Source organism: Alligator sinensis, unplaced genomic scaffold (assembly GCF_000455745.1).
Source record: "Alligator sinensis unplaced genomic scaffold, ASM45574v1 scaffold647_2, whole genome shotgun sequence".
Taxonomy (NCBI): domain Eukaryota; kingdom Metazoa; phylum Chordata; order Crocodylia; family Alligatoridae; genus Alligator; species Alligator sinensis.
The window spans coordinates 4,055,971-4,070,390 of NW_005841832.1; the positions used below are offsets into that span (position 1 = coordinate 4,055,971).

Here is a 14,420-nt window from a genome sequence, read left to right on the forward strand (position 1 = left end):
GTGGGGGGTGCGTGTCGTGGGGGGGGGGGGGGGAATGGAGTGGCGGGTGACAGCCCGGTATGTGTGGGGATGGATGGGGGGTGTCAGTGTATGGGTGGGTGCTTGTGGGGAGAGATGGGTGGGTGACAGTATGTGGGGGGTGGATAGAGAGATGTCAGTTTGTCAGACAGAAAGATGGGCCCTCGTTTTCCCTTTCTTTGCTGTTGAGGCTGTTGTTTTCTACCCACACCAGGGGAAGGCTGAGGGATGTGCATGTGTGGGGAGTTGGTGGGTGGTGGTGAGTTACCCCAGACTGCTGTGGAGTCACGCTGAGTACTGGGGAGCTTCTTGAGGCTTCTGACACTCGAGTCAGGACACCACCTCCAGCTGAGGCTGATTTCCCCAGGGGAAGAGGTGGTGAGAATGAGCCCCATGAGCTGGCTCTGGGCGGAGGGGATTGGGGGTCAGAGGCTCCTGGGGGGGTGGGTCCTGGGTACTTACCTGACAAGTTTTGGTCATGCTGTTGGGACAGATCAGAGGTTGCGCTCCCACCAGCTGGCATGGACACTGGTCCCCTTGACTCCCCTCCCCATGGCATGGTGGGTGCCAGCCATGTGGGCTGTGAGCCAGGGTGGGTGAGGGTCCCAGGCCAGGCACCAGCACCCCTGGGGGCTGGCATAGGCACTGGAGGTGTCTTCTGGTCTGAATGTGGCGGGATGTGACTGATGTTCCCCTTGCGGGAGTATGAAGTTTTGGAGGGAGGGAAGCAGCGGCTGGAGTGAAGATGCCTATGTGGCATGTGGGTGGCTCTCCCGCTAGGAGCTGGAGGCATTGCTGTGCCCTCAAGGCCATACCCTCTTGGGGTGCAGTGGGTGCAGCGCAGTTCTTCTGGGGGGGATACATGCTTCACAGGCTTGGCTTTTGCCATTGAGGGCTATTTGGGTTAGAGTTATTCTCAGGAAGGAAGGGAGCTTCTGGCCTCCTTATCCAGCCACCCCTAGATCTGTCTATCTCTGTATCCCAAAATGTCTCCTCCTATGTCTCTACCCATCTCCAAACCCCCTGTTTCTCCCTCCCTTTCCCCACCCATCTCCACATCTCTAGGTCTGTCCATCCCTAAACATATCCGTCCATGCATCCATCCATTTGTCTATTCCCAAATCTATCTGCCAACCATCCCAATGTAGCTCATCTATTCATCCATCCGTCCATCTATCCATCAGTCTCCACACACCCACTCTATCTGTCTATACGTCTCTCCTCTGCCCAGATTTTCCTGGGTGGGAGGCTGCTACCCACCTATTCATGAGAAGGCTTTTGCTATCTTTCTGCTGTGCACTGCCCCTTCCCAGTCCCTTTGAAACAATCCCCTACCTTTCCCAACCTGGTCTGTGGGCTCTGGTTACTTGCTCTTTAAATGACCCCCCACGCCAGCCCTGCCTCGACACTCTCAGCTGACCCAGGGCTGGGGAATTGGACCAGGCCGGGCTGCAGTTTCTGGCCAGATTAGATTCCTTTGCAAGGCTAAACCGTTCCCAAGGAAACAGCCTCCAGGAGCTAAGAAAGATCAGTCTGTGCTGGGCAGGCCCTTCCTTGGCTCTCCCCAGGGGTGCTGAGGTGGCAGAGAACAGCCCCAGCAAGGGAGTGACTTAGACACACCCCTACCCCACCTCAAAGGGCTCAGTGGTTTCATGATATACACTGTATGTATCTCTCCCTCCATCCCTCCACAACACCTCTATGAACCATCCACCCCCACACACCACCTCTGTCTGTCTGCCTCCATCTCTTCCCCACCCCAATGTCCCTTCTGTCTTTCTGTGATTTCCCCATACATTCCTTCATGCATCCCCAGAGCTGTCCTGTCCCTGTCCACACAATCCTGTGGCCCCCGTGGGTAACACTGTAGGTAACGGCTTACTGCCCCATGACTGGCTCCTTGATCACCATGGTGAGCTTTGAGTTGGGTCTGCTGTACTGTTATTGTAGGGTCTTCCAGGAGCACTGCGCTTTTGGTGGGATATAAGGGAGACGTGGCTGTTTAGCAGAGGGTGATTCAACCTAGCTTTCCCCATCCCGTCTGCACTGCACCAGTCCTGAGGCTGGTTTAACCCTGGTTTAGACACAAGAGCTTTCCCATCTGATACTGTCCTAAGGGGATGGACCCCAGCATCCAGGCACTTAAGTGCCCTGCTCTAACCCACTAAGACCCCACTCCCCTCCCAGAGCTAAGAGAAAATCCAGGCATCCTGGCTGCTTTCTTCAGGGATGCTCTTCTTGGGGTCTTCCCCACCAACCCAGTATCCCTGACATGGCAGTGCATTTAGGCAGGCAATGTACTTGAGCTGGCACTGCTTCCCCCTATGTGCCACCCTCTGACGGGCTTCAGCCAGTAGTGCCCAGCACCCTAAGGGTCAGACCTGAGGCCTTTCCTGCTAGCCGGGTCACTGGGACCAGGCCTGGTGCAGAGACCCCCCACAGCTGGGTCTGTCTGTGCCTGCTAGAGACTGGGGGCAAAAGAGCAGTAGATCTCAGCACAGCATCACTCCTGGGAACAATGACTACACACGAAGATACTTTGGTGTGACATTATGCAAATCCAGGCACCCTACCCCTGCTTTAGACGGCTCCCAACACACCCCAATGGTTGCATCATAGCTCTGACCTATGCTATGAGATTAATAGTCTCCCTTTTGCTGCTTGGGGCAGGTGATCCTGGACCAGTTCAACCCCAGCCTAAGGAGCTTCGTCACAATGGGAAAGAGTTACCAGAAAGCGCTCTCAGGTAACCCCTGCTTTCCTTGTCTCCACACCTTGAGCCAGCCAGTGCCCCCAACCGGAGGCTGACATCCTCGGAGGGGACAGACTGTGTCTGTCACCTGACACATCTCTCCCCCTGCAGGGGTGACGGTCGCAGCCAAGGGCTATTTTGATGCCCTGGTGAAGCTGGGGGAGTTGGCCAGTGATAGCCAAGGATCCAAGGAGCTCGGTAGGTGACAGCCTCTCACAGTAGTCAGGAGGGGGTATTGGGTGTGGACCAGGCCCTTGGGCCCATGTGCTTCGATATTCCACTCCCTCCCTGCTCCAGATCAGCTGCAGGGTCCATCCAGCCCTCTGGGTTAGGCCCGCAGGCCCATCCAACCTGTTCTTCCCTCTCTCTACTGGGCTCCAGGTCTTCGTGCTGGGGGTTTCCTGCTGCAGGAAGATGCTGTTTTCCTGATGTGAGCCCGGGTTTCCGGCCCCCACCCCCTGGCTTGGCCTGTGCTGGCAGGGATGATTGATTGGGGGAGGAGGGAGGAAAGGGGGCTGTGTCTCCAGCTGAATTTCCCCCAGCCCACCCCAAGCATTCCCAAGCATAAGTCAAAGCTCAGACGTGCCCCCCTGCCCCCTCCCTGCTCACTTAGCAACTGCCCCCCATCCAAGATTGAGGGGCGGGGTGGAAACCCAGTTTTAACCCTTCTCTTCCCTGAGATCTGCCTCACCAGCCTTTCCCACCCCCCTACTCAACTTCCCTGGTCCAGATCCCGACTGGTGGGCAGGGGCTGAGAGCCAAGGTGGGGCAGATTGAGAGGCAAAGGCAGGACTGCCTGAGGGTGGAGGGACAGAGTTGGAGCCCTGAGGGAGGGACCTTGTCCCTAGTATGCCTTCTCTTGGGGAGGGAGCGTGATGGGAGTGGGTGAATGGGCCCCCAACAGAGATGGAGAGCATCTGTGGGTTGTGTGTACAAACTGTGTGTGAAAGGGAGAGTGTGATGGGTTTGCATCCAAGTTGTGAGAGAGAATTGTGGGCATGAGCATGCGTGTGAAGGTACATCGTGAGGCAGTGTGTGCAAACTGAGTGAATGAGGTGAGTGTCTTATGTGTGTATGTTGTGAGGTGGTAGACCCAGGTGTGATATGTGGAAACTGTGAGTGTGTGTGTGGGGAGGAGGAGGGATGAGGCATGTAGATTGTGAGAGTGAGTGAGGAAATTTGGAAATGTTTACAATGTGGCTATATAGGATAAGAACCTGTGTGCGTGTGCACCTGGCTGTACAAATCTTGAGGATACACAAGTGGAGGGTGCACAGTGTAGCCTATATGTGTGTGCTATATTCACACACAGGTTTGTTTACATCAGCATGTGAATAAATTTGTGTAAAGTGTGAATCTGTGTGAGAGGTGTATGTCAAGTGTGAAGTGGCATTGGAGTGTGAGGGTAGTAGCAGGTGGAGGCTTGGGGGAATTCTTGGGTAGTGTGCGTGTGGAAATGGAGATTGTGTAGTTGTGTGAGAGCTCTGTGTGTTTGGTTGTGAGCATATGCTGCAGAAGGTCTGTGTGTGAACTCTGCCTGCCTAGTGAGAGTTTGTGAGAAGCCTGCAAATAGTGAGAGGTATGTGTGAGAGCAGAGTGGCACAACCTTGAAATGTGTACCTGCTAGTGCAGAATGTGAGCTGGAAGTTGAGTCTCTTAGGTATGTAAAGCTGTGTGTGTACCAGGTGGAGGAGGAGGGGCACGAGGAGTCCTCACATGTGCCAGGTGTGTGTCATGGGAAAACCACAATGCATTGGAAAACATGGGGAGGGGGGCAACTCCACATACATACAAGGTGAGTGTATGTCAAGGGAACATACGTGCATATCATGTCAGGGAGCTGTGTATGTGAAGTGTGTGGCGGGGGTGGCGTGCCTCCATGTATGTGCTATATGTGCCCAAAAGTGCTTGTGCATAAGATGCTTGTGTCCATCAGACAAGCACACTGGTGGATGGTGAGCTGGTATGTGTGGGCATGGCTGGGACCCTGTCTTGGTGGGGGAGGGGAAGATGTGGCTAATAGCCTGGGGGATTAACTGGGTACTGATAATCCCATCTGGCTGGGATTGCATGCAATAGGCCTCTTCACCCACCCAGGGATCATGGAACAGATTAAAGCCCCCTCCTTGTCTCTCCATCCTGCAGGTGACACCCTTTTCCAGATGGCTGAGGTGCATCGCCAGATCCAGGTTCAGCTGGAGGAAACTGTGAGTACTGTTGTCCCCTCTGCCTCCCACTGCGCAGTGTGGGAGGGGAGGTCTGAGAATGCAGAGAGGGAGGCTTAGTGGTGCCCCAGTGCATTGTGGAAAGGAAGCATAGCAATGCCCGAGTGCATTGTGGCATCTTTGTCAAATTACTATGGCCGGCCATGCTCCAGTACATCATGGGAGTATTGCCAGGATGGCATGGCCATGCCCCAGAGCATCGTGCGTGGCCTGGCATTGCCCCCATGCACTATGGGAGGAGCACTCCACTAAGGCAGCAAGGTCTGGATGGTGATACCCAAGTGTACTGTGGGTGCTGCTTACCCATCACACTTCTGCTGACATGCAGCCCTAAGATTTGTAGCCAAGCTGCAGGGACTTGTCTGGGGATGTTCTCAGAGCCAGGTAGTGTGGGGATGAGCTGTAGATGGGACCCTGTCTTACACTCTCACTCTGTCTCCATGGGTTGGTCTCAGTTGAAGCTTTTCCACTCGGAGCTGCTGTCCCAGCTGGAGCATAAACTGGAGCTGGACATCAAGTACCTGACGGTGAGCATGCCCTCCAATGCAGCCCCCGATCCAACTTCCCTTCAGCCATCCCTTCTCACTTATCTACCAGCATCCATCTGTCAAGCCCCAACTCTTCCCTCATCCCTCTGCTTCTTCCCACATCCTCTTTTCTTTCTTCCTTCCCATTTCTCATCAGTGTCTGAGGGCTTCACCCTTGGTTGGCCACAAGGTGCACTTCACCCACTGGGCCTTCTGATACCCTCCATACACTTCTCCCCTTCACCTCCCAGGAGGGCCCTTCCCCATCTATCTTATTTCACCACCCAGCACCCTCTCTCCCCATGGCAGGGCCTCTCTTGGCCAACCCTAACCTCTCTCCCATGCCAGGACCTTCCCTCCTCTCTTGGCCCTCCCTAACCTCTCTCCCATGCCAGGACCTTCCCTGTTCTGCCCATGGCAGAGTCTCTCTGCCCTGCCTGGTTCTTCTTCCCCCAGTTATCCTCTTCTTTTGTGCTCTTTGGCAAAAAAGCTGCCCTTGGGTAAAAGGAGCAGACACATCACCCTGCATCAGGTCCATGTCTGGGAGAAGCCATTGATTTCTGCCTTCAGCTAGATCCTTGATGTAGAATACTGTTGAAGAGGCTATCACTTTGCTGGCCTGGCCACAAAGCATTGGGGGTCCCTTATTCCTTTCCTCATGTTTCTGGGTCCTCCCAAAACCCAACAAGCTCTGACCATGAGTGCTAGAGGCATCCTCAGAAATGTTGGTGGCAGTGTTTGTATTACAGATGCATTACAGTTGGAGAAATACCCTGGAGCTAGGCATAGGTCTCCTGGGCTGGGCTGGTTATATACTGTGCGCGTGCTAAATCAGCCCCTAGAGGCCCAGACTGTAGCTCCCTCAGCCATGGTGCCAGCCATGGTACTGCGGTGGGGGAGCACTGTGGGGCACCAGGCAGTGACCAGGCCTCTCTGCTCAGGAACAGGGTCTTCTTGTGGCTTTGGATCTGGGCAGCACACAGTGATTGAGATCAGGTCCCCTTGCTGTGCTGGGTCCCCCCCACTGTGGGGCGAGCTGATGCTCAGGCCTGGCTGAAGGTGGGAGCAGTCCCTGCTTACAGCTGCAAGGGCTTTCCAGAGGAGCTGAGCCCACTCTGTGGTTCCACCCCTCAGGCCACGCTAAAGAAGTACCAGAGCGAGCACCGCGCCAAGGCAGAGGCTGTCGAGAAGTGCCAGGCTGAGCTGAAGAAATTGCGCAAGAAGTGCCAGAGCAGCAAGAACCCCCAGAAATACGGAGATCGTGAGGTGCAGGTGAGGGGTGGGGGGGGAGGGCAGGGCAGCAGGATGCATGTGGTAGAAAGTGCCATGGGGGAACACCCAAGGGAATCCCTTGTGCTGTGCATTCCCCCTTAGGAGGCCCTGGCTGAGAGGGAAAAAACTCTGGAATACAATGGGATTGCCGAGCTCCCGCAGGAGAGTGAACTCCCCCCACCCAACCCCCCCCCTCCACACACACACACATCCGGCCGGAAACTCCGGATAGAGCCTTCCTGGCAGGATGTCAGTGCCAAGGGCCTACAGAAGAGTTTGAAGGTTTGAAGGAGCTGGGAGCTCCCCTCGCAGCCAGTATTCCTGCCCCATGGCCTCCCACGGTAATCAATATTGGGGCTGGAGTGCCCCAGAGGTCCCCCACAGCCTGCTGTCCTGCCAGTAATGCCCCTGCTAGGGATAGGACAGCAAGGAACTCCACATCACAGCCAGCTTCTGCCCCATGGCAACCACTTGCTATAAGAGACTGGTCTTGCTGTCATTGGAGAGTGCTGGATCCTGGGCACTAAGGAGTGTCTCTGAGGGGTTAAAGATTTTTGGGGTGGGGGTCTGCCACTTGTGAGCTCTTGTGCATGGAACCCTAATTCCAGCCAAGGGGCTATAGGGCCACAAGGGATGGCCACACAGACACATGCCAACAGACACACAGCACAGACAGTGGTGCTTTGGGTCCCTGGGGGACAGATGGACTCAAGCACAAGTCCCATGACCTGACCCACCCACGCAATGACACACTGAAACCAACACAGACACACATGGATCTTGTCACAGTGCAAACACATGCATACATACCGGGTCTTTTTGTACACCAGGGATGAGCAGACACATACACACACAAACACTGCCCCAGTACACACCAGAGTGACACAGGTTTTGATGCAGACAGATGGACACACACACAGGCATCCTGTTCCAACACTGAGTGACACTCACACACAGGTTTCCAGTACTGATAGGTGCATACGCACACCGCAACTCAAAATATACCCAGAATGACATGCAGAGAAACAACCACAGACCGAGATGTGCGTGCATCCAGTCCCAACCCAGACAGAGATGTTCAGACAAGCCCACACAGAATGACACACAAAACTGACAGGCACTGATGGATGACATCAGACTCAGACAGACATGCCCAGAATGACACACATACGAACTAACAGCCAGAGACTAACGGATGCACACACATCCTGTTCTAATTCAGACAGACAGGCGCACTCAGACAGACAGTCATGCAAAGAATGACACCCAGAAGGACTGAAAAACGTACAGATACACATACATGCACACTGTCTGTCCCAATATGCATGCACACACATGCACACACTTGAAGTGTGTGCAGGGCATTGACAATGCAAAACCTGTGGGGGTCTGGAAAGTGACTTTCCGACTGCACCACCATCCAGCAGCCCTCCACCCTGCCTTCCCCAGTGTGCCAAGGGGTCCCCTGCCCTCCACTCCCTTCCCCCTCCTCATTAAAATGTCAGGCACCCGCTCCCCCCACAAACCCCCACCTTGGCTCCAGAAAGGCCCCTTTGTCGGCCCCGTTGCTGAGACAACCATTACTTCGGGATCACGGCATCTGTTTTAGAGGCCAAGGGGGTGGGGGTTGGAGAATGTGGGGGGGAGCTAAGAGGGGGACATGGGTAACCCTTCCCTTGCTGGATCCTGCTGTTGGGGTCCAATCTGGGGTGACTGGATTCTGATGGGGGGTACTAAGTCCTGATCCAAGGAGCCAAAAATATAATAGGGAACAAGTGTCTGATATGAGGTGACTGTTTGTGACCTGATAGAGTTATTTGGGGTATGGGTGGTGACTCCAGATGTGGGTCGGGATCTTAAAAGGAGCAACCATTTAGGGGCTGGTGACCCATTTATATAGGATGTGATGCAGACTTGGTATGAAGTCCCAGCTGTGAAGTGACAGGGTCTGATACTGGAGTGGTGCTGCCCTCAACAGACATACACTCAAGGTGACACCACCTCAGGACTATTTTCTCTCCCCTTCAGTATGTGGAGGTGATGAGCACCAAGCAGAGCGAGCTGGACCGCTTTGTGGCAGAGGGATACAAGGCAGCCCTGACCGAGGAGCGCCGTCGGTACTCCTTCCTGGTTGACCGCCAGTGCACCGTCTCCAAACACTTCAGTGCCTACCATGCCAGGGTGAGACTGGATCTCTCCAGTGCAGGCAGCTGCATGCTCCATAGCCCTCTGTCATGTATCCCTCCAGTCCCACTAGTGGGATGCCTCTGGCCCATGGGATCCCTCCACCTTCTACCGAGCAGGAGTAAATGGAGCTGAACATCCAACACACTTCCACCAAGGATCTCTTCATCCTACCAGATCCCTCTGCCAGCTAGTGAGAGAAGCAGCATTCCCCCCCACTATATCCCTCCATCCTATGGGATCCCTCTGCAATCTTAGTGAGAGTGCTACACATCTTTTATCCTTCTATTATGTGGTCTTCTTCCCTGCACTGGGAAGAAGGGAGAGGGAGGGTACATGCCTCACTGCCTCCATGCTGGAGCAGTGGAGGAGAGGACTTTTACCCCGTATCCCTCCACCCAGTACAGAGAGGAGCCACTTCACGTTCCTGCACCCCACAGTGACCCCATCTCCTCCCATCTGTGAGGGTTGTCCTTGCAAGGTGCAGTGATACAAAGTAAAATAGTCCCCTCTCTTCCTCACAGGGAGGAAGGATACTGGAAGGGGGCTCCCCTCTCCCCCATGCTGTCTTGTTCCACCCTGTGAGGGATCCATGAGGGGGGCAGTGGGAACCCACAGTGTGGGAAGAAGACCTGGGTAGGGGCAAGGGGTGACCCAGACCCTACTTTGGGTGGGGTATAGGACAAACCCTGTAGGGTGGGGATGAGGAGTTTTTGGGGGTCTCCCTTTGGTGGGCACCAAGTGCAGTGAAGAGGGTAGGGAGAGTGTGGGCTCCATGGGGCGGGTGGTATCCTAGTGGGCACAGGGGGGCAGTGCAGGCCCCTTGCCTCCCCCACCTCACCCCTTTCTGGTCTCCCCCCAGGTGAAGGAGCTTTTGGGTACCAAGCTCCCTGCCTGGCAGCAGTCCTGCACGCAGCCCACACGCCTGCCCGAGCGCGCCCTGGCCCTGGTGAAGCAGACAGCCAACAGTCCCACTGCACCCACCATCTCTGAACCGCTCACCCGCTGCCTGCTGCCAAGCCCCTGGAGGTGCCACCCGAGCTGGCACTTCTGCTGGGGGGCGGGGGCCTGGCCCTCAACCATGTATGTCTGTGCCCGCGGGAGATAGCAGGGCAGTGAGCTCCAGTGGGAAGTCCTGCCTGGGCTCCTGCATCTGTTCTCTTAAGAGCAGAGCCCCCGGGGCAGTGGCCCAGATGCCTGGGTCTCACCCCGGCATGCAGAGTGCCCCCTCTTATGCCTTTTTCCCTCCACAGGGTGCCTCAGTGCAGGAAGTGGCTCCCCTCCCCAATGGGGACTCGCACCGCACCCGGGGCTCCCGTGACATGGGGCACCCACCCCCCAGTGAGCCCATCCCCACCATGCCTGGCCTGCTGTCCCCACAGCCTGCCCAGCCCATGGCTGACCAGACCCCACTGCTGCCCAAAGCCAGCGACAGCTACTCCTGTACCCTGCCCATGCCACGGAAGGCCTCCACAGAGACCCGCCTCGCCACACTGGGTAAGTGTTTGACCTCCCCCTCTATCCCTGCCAGCCCAACCCTGGGCTCCCCCCCTACCCTGCCTCACTCCCGACCCACAGCCCCTTGCCAGCCCAGCCAAGCCCAGAGCAATATGAATGGGGGTGGTGGAGTGGGGCAGGGGTAGCAGGGAGCGTTGTGCTGAGGCAACAAACCCATCTCAAACAGTGCAGCCCTGCAACCCTCCCCCATCCACAGGCCCCCATTCCCCACATCAGGCCCTCTTTGTGGCTCAGTGGGGGACCTGGTAGGAAGGACGCTCCATTTCAGAGGAGGTGCCTGGCCCTATTTCCTCCCTTCCCCAGGCTCAGGCATCCTCCTCACATTAAACCAATTCCAGAACTTGCTCTGGATCTCATATCCTGGAGTTGCGTGGCAGGGAATGAGATGGGATTAGTTAGGGGGAAGGGGGAGACTGACTTCTTGCTCCTCCCTCAGGAGTCGGATATCACCCATGGGTCCCTGCCCTGAGCCCTCCAGGGGGCCCCTCCAGTTCCATCTCCCCTCAGCCCTCCACTGTCCCCACCCTCCTTTCCCCCACAGCTGAGAACAAGACCCTGCCGCGGATCGGGCCCCTGTCAGTGCTGCCCACCCGGGCTGAGAGGCGCCGCGTCCAGGCTCTGTTCTCCCATTCAGCCGGTGAGAACAGCACCCTGCTCAACTTCCAGGAAGGGGACATCATTGCCCTGCTGGTGACAGAGGCGCGGGACGGTTGGCACTATGGAGAGAATGAGGCCACCCAGATGTGAGTGCTGCGGGGCAAGGGTGGGGGTCTGGGGATGTCAGGTGCAGTCATCCCACATGGATGCCATGTCCAACCATTACAGAGGGCAATCTGGGGGCATTGGAAGAGTGAAGTCTTGGAGGTGTGAGTCTGAGGCCCTGCTATCAGTGGGTGCCACCTGATACCAGCCCCCCAACCCCAGTCCACTGGGGCTGGACAGAACCCAGGCAGTTGGATCCACTCTGTCCCTGTCTGTACAGTGTCCCTGGGCCAAGGGTCCCAACTCCCGTGGACAGGGCCAGAGGCAACGGAGACCCTCAACCACTGGTCCCACTGGGCTGGGGCTGTGGCCGGCCTCCATTGGGGTGGGGAGGAGGTCTTGATGGATGCCCCCTCCTGCTGACCTCTTTCTCCACAGGAAAGGCTGGTTTCCCTTCTCCTATACCCGGCCCCTCGCCTTATCCGAGACCCCTGAGAAACCCCACGGCAGGTGAGCAGGGCTGTGGATGGAGGGCAGAAGGGGGCAGGTTAGTGCTGAGCTGGGTGCCGATTAGGTGGGAAACAGGGATGGAGCTGGGGGTGGGGTGCGGAGGCCTGGGGGCTGGCATGGGGCAGGGGTGGAGCAGTTTGGTGAAGGGGGGGGAGGCTTGGGTTTGTGGGGGAGCAGGCTGGGATACAGAGGCTCCTTGGAAACCCCTCTTCTCTCTCTCCCCTAGTTTCCCACTGAGCAAACTCAACAGCAGCAGCACAGGGAACCTGGATAAAGTAGGGAACTCAGCCCCCAGCCCAGAGAAGGGCCGCAGCGGGGACCCCCAGGCCTATGCCCCCTCACCCCGCACCAGCACCTTTCGCCAGCGCCCCTACAGCATGATGAACCCCGACCTGTCACAGGTACGTGGAGCCCTGCTCCCCACCCCAACATCACCCTTTGCCCCACCTCAGCACCTCTGCCTGCTGCCCCCTGGCAGCCTAGGATGGCATTGCAAGTGCCTGATCTTGCCTGCCAACATACCCCTACCCCCATTCCCTGCCTGCTGCCCCCCGGTGGCATGTGGTGGCACTAGTGTGCCTGACCTGTGACCCGACCCCCCATCCCCAATCTCCAGGCCCCCTGCCTCTTGCTGCCTCCTGGTGGCGAGTGCAGGTGTTGCAGCTCCAGCTCAACCCAGCCCAGCACCCCTCCCCCCACCATAGACTAATCAAATTCTTTCTTTCATCTTTCCAGTTAGCTAACGAATTTGGGAGCCCAAACTCCTCCCCCTCCAGGTAAGAGCAGCGAGCCCCACTGCCCGCCCCACTGGCAGGATGCATCCTCCCAACCTTTCCAGAAGGACTCAATACTGTAGGGCACCAGTGCTAGGACTCGCCCCCCCCCACCTCCCAGCCACCAGCTGCAGGACTCTGATCCCCCTCTTCTCTCCCCTGGCCCCTTTCCAAGCCCCTGCCCCTAGACCTGGCGCTAGGCACTACTGCCAAGACTTTTACCCCCTGTCCTCCTCTCTGCCATCCCTCCCCACCGCCCATCTTGGCACCAATGGTGGAGCTGACCCAGGACTCAGCCCCCTTCCCCTGTTCAGCTGCCCAGGCACCAGTGTCAGGACACCCGCACTGCCACTCCCCCAATCCCTTGCAACCCCCTTACCCCACATCTCCCACTTTCTCCCCCAGGACTAACCCCTTCGCTCACATCAAGCTGAAGCACACGGTGACCAACGATCGCTCAGCCCCGCTGATCCAGTGAGACCCCTGTCCATGCCCCAAGCTGTAGATGCTCCCTGGCCGGGGAGCTAGTGTCAGGAATGTGCCCCCCCTACCCCTACCCCTACCCGGCCAGGGCAAGGACCAGGGCCTGGCACAGCCTGGAGCCAGTGATTCACGGGCTCCCTCCAGTGGCCAATTTGTGGAAGTGCCTGGGCTGTGTGGCTCAAGACAGGAAGGCTCTGGGCACAGAGGGTCATGGGTTCAAATTCTGCCAGGACACCTGCAGGGGGCAGCTAAGGCAGGAGCAGAAGCTCAGGGTGGGATGGGGAAAAAGAGAGCGAGCAAGAGGCTACAGGACAGGTATAGAGACTGTGACGGAGAGGTAGAGCAGAGGGGCAGGTAGGGAGGGGCCTGGTGTAGAGCTGCCCTCATGGCCAGACGAGGAGGGGGGAGCCAGAGCATGTGGTGAGGTAGGAGGGAAGATGCAGGAAGTGGGGGGCAGGGACTGCTCCCAGACAGCGGCTGCCCCCTACAGGTAACTAGGCATTGCCCTGTTCCACCCCCCGGGATGATTGCTGTGGGACTGTGCCTGTTCATCTGTTCCCCGCACCCATGCACCATCTGTCTGTCCATGTTTTAAAACCCTCTGTATAGCTGTCAATCTGTGTCCTCAGCCATCTCCCTTTTACCTGCTGACCTGGCCATCACCCTGCACCTTCTCCAGTTGTCCATCTCCACCCATGCCCCTCTAGCTTCTCTCTCACCCCACGCGGTGCTGGATGTTCCCCCAAGTGCCTCCTCCACCCCCTGTGGGGACCCTACATGACCTTGTCTGGGCTATGGGTCAGGGACCCTGCACTTGCAGAAACTCACCCTGAGCACTTCATTGGGGCAGAGCTGTACCCCCTAGCTGGGTACATGGGGCAGAGAGGATGGAGGAAAACCCCCAGGCCTGGGGCTTTGGTGGCCAACAATGAACTGCCCCTGCGCTGGTGCCTGTCTTGGCATGAGTGGTACATGTCCCTGCTCCCCTCTCCCTGCCCCGGAGGAAAGAGCACACTCTGAGTTGTGTGGTGGGGAGATGCACACGTGCTGCTGCTGAAGGGGATGTGCCCTACCCTGTGTGTGTGCAGCCAGAGACTGTGGCTGGTGAGCCATGTACATATCTATGCATCTTGGGAAATACTGCATCCCATCCTAGGATTAATAAAGATTAATTTAAACCTCTCCCAGCCATGGGTGCTCACCGCATCAGAAACTCCCCAGAACTTTGTACGTGTGCACGTGTGTGTGTGTGCATGTACACATGCAGGCATGTATGTGTGCATGCACGTGGCGAGAGAGACTGCTGAGCTTCCGGTGCTTTCCGTCCACCTCCCACAACCAGTCCATACCCTTTGCCCACCCACTACCCCACCCATCCTTCCCCCAACACTCTTGCTCCCCAATCCCTCCCTGCCTGCGAGGCCCATTATCCACTCATCCCTCCCCCTGCCCCTCC

General features: G+C 57.1%; 1 protein-coding gene across 1 annotated transcript; it reads left to right on the forward strand.

Moving 5' to 3' along the window:
* Window positions 1–1,906: 1,906 nt before the first annotated feature.
* Window positions 1,907–14,405, forward strand: LOC102370588 (brain-specific angiogenesis inhibitor 1-associated protein 2-like). The gene is given in 15 exon segments (XM_025192781.1): window positions 1,907–1,930; window positions 2,665–2,764; window positions 2,882–2,968; window positions 4,916–4,977; window positions 5,451–5,522; window positions 6,657–6,794; window positions 8,823–8,975; window positions 9,841–9,972; window positions 9,975–10,061; window positions 10,232–10,475; window positions 11,038–11,239; window positions 11,637–11,708; window positions 11,935–12,109; window positions 12,444–12,484; window positions 12,887–14,405. Coding segments are annotated over 15 exon segments (1,662 nt in total). The 3' UTR covers window positions 12,960–14,405.
* Window positions 14,406–14,420: the final 15 nt, after the last annotated feature.